Source organism: Lactuca serriola, chromosome 6 (genome assembly GCF_051521515.1).
Source record: "Lactuca serriola cultivar US96UC23 chromosome 6, Lser_US96UC23_V15, whole genome shotgun sequence".
Classification (NCBI taxonomy): Eukaryota; Viridiplantae; Streptophyta; class Magnoliopsida; order Asterales; family Asteraceae; genus Lactuca; species Lactuca serriola.
In genome coordinates this window covers 88188592-88192667 of record NC_136413.1, presented here as the reverse complement: position 1 = coordinate 88192667, position 4076 = coordinate 88188592, and the positions used below count along the sequence as shown (strand labels likewise).

At 35.3% G+C, this 4076-nt stretch overlaps 1 protein-coding gene across 1 annotated transcript; it reads right to left on the bottom strand.

Annotated features, from left to right (window-relative positions):
- Positions 1 to 309: 309 nt before the first annotated feature.
- On the bottom strand, positions 310 to 2112 carry LOC145058074 (RNA-binding protein). The gene is made up of 5 exons (XM_079005997.1): positions 1945 to 2112; positions 1724 to 1847; positions 953 to 1205; positions 718 to 843; positions 310 to 609 (listed from the first exon to the last, which is right to left on the bottom strand). The coding sequence occupies exons 1-5, from the start codon at positions 2031 to 2033 to the stop codon at positions 488 to 490; spliced, it is 714 nt and encodes a 237-aa protein (XP_078862123.1). The 5' UTR covers positions 2034 to 2112; the 3' UTR covers positions 310 to 487.
- Positions 2113 to 4076: the final 1964 nt, after the last annotated feature.

The window sequence follows — 4076 nt, the reverse complement described above, 5'->3', positions numbered from 1 at the left end:
CCATTTGCCACTCTGATTTAGCATATAAATCTAAATGATTACCCAATAATTGTAGTTTACATATTTTACCCAACTACTAACGTATGATTGGCTTGATAAAAATAGAATAAAATTTCATGATAATAAATTAAGAAAAGCAATTGAACAAGCATTTTCATTTTATGATCATTTTAAGTAATCTAAGAGAATAAATAAGATTTTAATATAAAAATATGTTTGTCTGTAAATATAATATATAACTGTAACCCCAAATTAGTTACAACAGTAATATTTTTGTTATATAAATTAAAATTATAATAAAATAAAATATGTAACAAATAAAGATGGATTACATGTTAACCATTAGTCAAACCAGTATCAAGACGTTTGTTTATACATATGATATGATGTTTACACAATTATACAAGTTTTAGGGATATTAAACTGAATGGAATCCAATTCCAGTGACAATGGGAATGGGAATGGGAATCAGGGAATGATTGTTGGATTAATGCCAGTCAAGTCCACCCAAAGTGGTAGACCCCACACCCTCCCACACTTCATTAAATCCCACTGCTTCATTGTCAATTCCTTCCATATCACTGTCCCACCACCCACTCCCACCTGCATCTGTTTGTCAAAACATAATTTCTGCCTATTACACCATTCCACTTCAAAAATTCTATAGTACCTTATAATGCTTTAATAGAAAGAAAATGAAAGTAAGCTGCTACTTACAGTGATTATAATGAGGCAACGGTTTCTTGTTTCTGATGAAGGATTTCCGATGTTTTGTTTGCTTGGGCTTTGGGTCGCCTCCCAGAACAACTAAAACCTTTGGAGCAGGTGGTTTTCTAAGCAAACCTTGTCATCATTAAAACACACAAATGTAAGTTGACTAAAAAGGACTTTTGTTGTTGACCAAATGGGAAAGAAAAAAATAAATAAATAAAGCAATGAATTGATGACAGACCTCCAAATGCGTTTCTGCTTTTTGTCAAATCTTGAATCTGGGATTTTTCTGTGACATGAGTGGTTGTACTATATTGAGTTTGGGATTCTTCTGGATTTAAATAAACAGTATCTTTGTTGTCCTTAATGGGCTTGAAATTTTCAAGAACATCAAGGATACCATTCAACTCTGGTCCCTCTGTTTTTTGGTCAAGATTTGCTTTATGAAGAGAGTCATTAGCACCTCCTAGTGTGAAAAATGGTCTCTCTTTACCCTGATAATAGCCACAACTAAGTTCTTGAATCCAGCACATTGAAAACAAAAGAAAATAACTTTACAACAGTTTAGTAATTATCTTATGAGTAGGCTATTCAACCTTCTGATTTGTGAAAAGGGCAACAAGTGTTTTAGTTTAATGTTGCAACTAAGTGATTCCATCAGTATATGAATAATTGGATGAAAGAAATGTACTTTAAGGTCAGAGATGACACACACTTGTATCAACAATGAGCTTAAACAAGAGTACACTAATAAGTGTACAATACTATATGAAATCCTTAATATATCATTAATGAGCTTCCATTTCACCTAGAAATTTATGTTTACACTAACGCATAAACGAAGTACATTCATGAAAGTCGCATCTTTGGAAGTTGGAAAGCAAACCAGCTTCAACAATCTGTTAACAGTATGTAGTTTGGTTTGCAGGAAAGCGTTTGGTTGTACTCTATTTATATTTCCTTATATCTTACTGTGGTTCAACAAAGCCTTTCAAAATGTAACAGAGAAAACCTGGACTAATTTCGACGAGTCAGATGTTTTCTGCAGTTTTCGGTCAAGAAATGCCGATAATGAAATCTTCGGACGCTTCTTGCTTTGTTGTCCATCCTTCATTTTTCCTCTAGAATCACCCGACCTGTAATTGAAAATTTCAAGATCTACAGACAGCATTCCTAAAAAAACAAACATTTTAACTGAAAAAAAAAAGGAATTAGGGTTTATCGAGGATTTACTGATCATCTTCAGTGGATGTTCGATGGATGAACGTAGACGGAATTGATAGTTGTCCACGAACCCTAATCGATGGATGATTTGAACTCATTCCTTTGATCCTTTCCTCGAATCTTTTGGTTGAATATTTGAACTTACACTGACACGTATGGAGCGTTTTGGCGCTAAAACTTGAACACTTTCATCTACCCCCATTTTGAGATAAATTGGTTTGGGCTCGCACTCGCAACTTTTAAGTGGGTGGGTTGAGTTGGGCCAAAAACTTGTTTTATATTATGATTTGCATTTTGCAAATTGAATTTGCAAGTGTGCAACATTAAATTCACAATTTCTGATTTCTAACAAAATAAACAGCAATTAAGCCTTTTTTTTTGTTTTGAAAGGGCAACCCACCAACTAACATCTACCGGCCACCATCTTATGACTAGCAACTAACAATTACGAGCTTTTAACTAGTTTTGTCAAACATGTTCATATAATAATAAATATGTATCAAAGATGGTAACTTTAGATTTTGATATTCTTTTATGTACAGATTAGTATTTTCCATTGTGTATTACCAAAACAAAACATTTTTTAGGGTATAAATTTTTAATTGACAAAATTGCAAAAATGGTTACAATGGTATGTATTTTTTCTGGGGTTTTGTCCAAACCTTGATTTTTTTGGGTTGGACATCCTTTTAACAATGTTTGTCCATGGTTTAGGGTCCTTCAAAAAATTAAAATGACTATTATACCCTTTATTTGTATTTTTATTTTTTTAATATTTTAACAATTAAAAATATAAAAGATGGCCCACAAAAATCCTCTCTCTCTCTCCCAAAATCAAAAAGGAACAACTGCGATCATCGAGCACCTCCACTGGCTCCTCCCTATAATTTGTTCAGATGAGGAAGGCGATGATGACCTTGTAGTCGTTCCCTTACCTTTCCCACCATTTTTTTTTTGAAGCATCAACAACAGAGCAATATCTAGCACCAATGGCAGAGTCGGTGCTGGAAGAGGAATACCAGTTCCGAAAATGGCTTTAGGAAGGAGCACCATGTCCACCTGGTAAATAGCATACATACCCATGGATGCTAATTTATTTTATTTGTAAAATTAAATGTAACAACCCCAAAAAACAGGATAAATTTTTTCATTTTTAAAACAAGTACTACAAGTATAAAAATTGTTCCAAAACCATCACAATGTTTAAATATCACATCATTAGATTACAATATCAAAATGTGGAAATAACGGGAAAGAATGTTGTGTCATCACGTCGGACCCTTCCCCTTAGTACTGGAAGTACCTGAAACCATAAACACAATCTGCAAGCGAACGCTTAGTAAGTTTTCCCTAAAATACCACATACCAACATAAAAATTAATGTTATGGGCCAAATCATAGTCTTATCTATAATTCTTGTCGAGGGCTAAATCCTGATCTTCCATACAATTGTTAGGGGCCAAATCCTAATCTTTCATGCAACTGCCAAGGGTCAGATCCTGGTCTTTCATGTAACTGTCATGGGCCAAATCCTGGTCTTTCATACACATATCATACAAGTAATCTGTATCCTATAATACAAATAACAGACCGACCTTGGTACCTTCGACCCATTGATACAGTGAGAAAACTTACCTCGGTTTACTGGAAACACAATACTCTCGGATGTTGAATAGAAAAGTCTCACACTATCACAAACAAATAGCCCTAATTAGTATTAGGTCATAATCCCAAAACATAGGCCTACACCTTAAGTCCAAACTCCTAAGATAAGGGCCCAATTGCCTTTCCCATAATGAGCCTAACCATTATTGACCCAAACGAAAATAACGAGCTCCAAGGCCCACAAAGGACCAACTACACCACTTAAGGCCCATTAGAAGAAGTCATAGGCCCACCTGCTCTAAACAGGTCAAGGCTCAAAACCAACTAAGGCCCAATGACCCAAAAGCCCTACAAAAGTCCAAAATCCCATTGGGAGTGTACGGGCAGCGTAATCTCAATACGCTCGGCGTACTTGACCGCCATGCAGTACGAGCTACGTACACCTTGGTACGCTTAGCGTACTGAGTTGCTCAGCGTATTTAGCCATTTGGTGCTTAATCCATGCAACCGCTTAGTCTAACTTTCAGATTTCGGTC

What these genes read in the sequence shown, in the direction of transcription:
- LOC145058074 (XM_079005997.1), bottom strand. Translation starts at nt 2,033, where the DNA reads ATGAGTTCAAATCATCCATCGATTAGGGTTCGTGGACAACTATCAATT. An exon ending in ACATCCACTGAAGATGATCA is followed by an intron (nt 1,848 to 1,944) that starts GTAAATCCTCGA and finishes TTTCAATTACAG; the next exon opens with GTCGGGTGATTCTAGAGGAA. An exon ending in AAGCAGAAACGCATTTGGAG is followed by an intron (nt 844 to 952) that starts GTCTGTCATCAA and finishes AATGATGACAAG; the next exon opens with GTTTGCTTAGAAAACCACCT.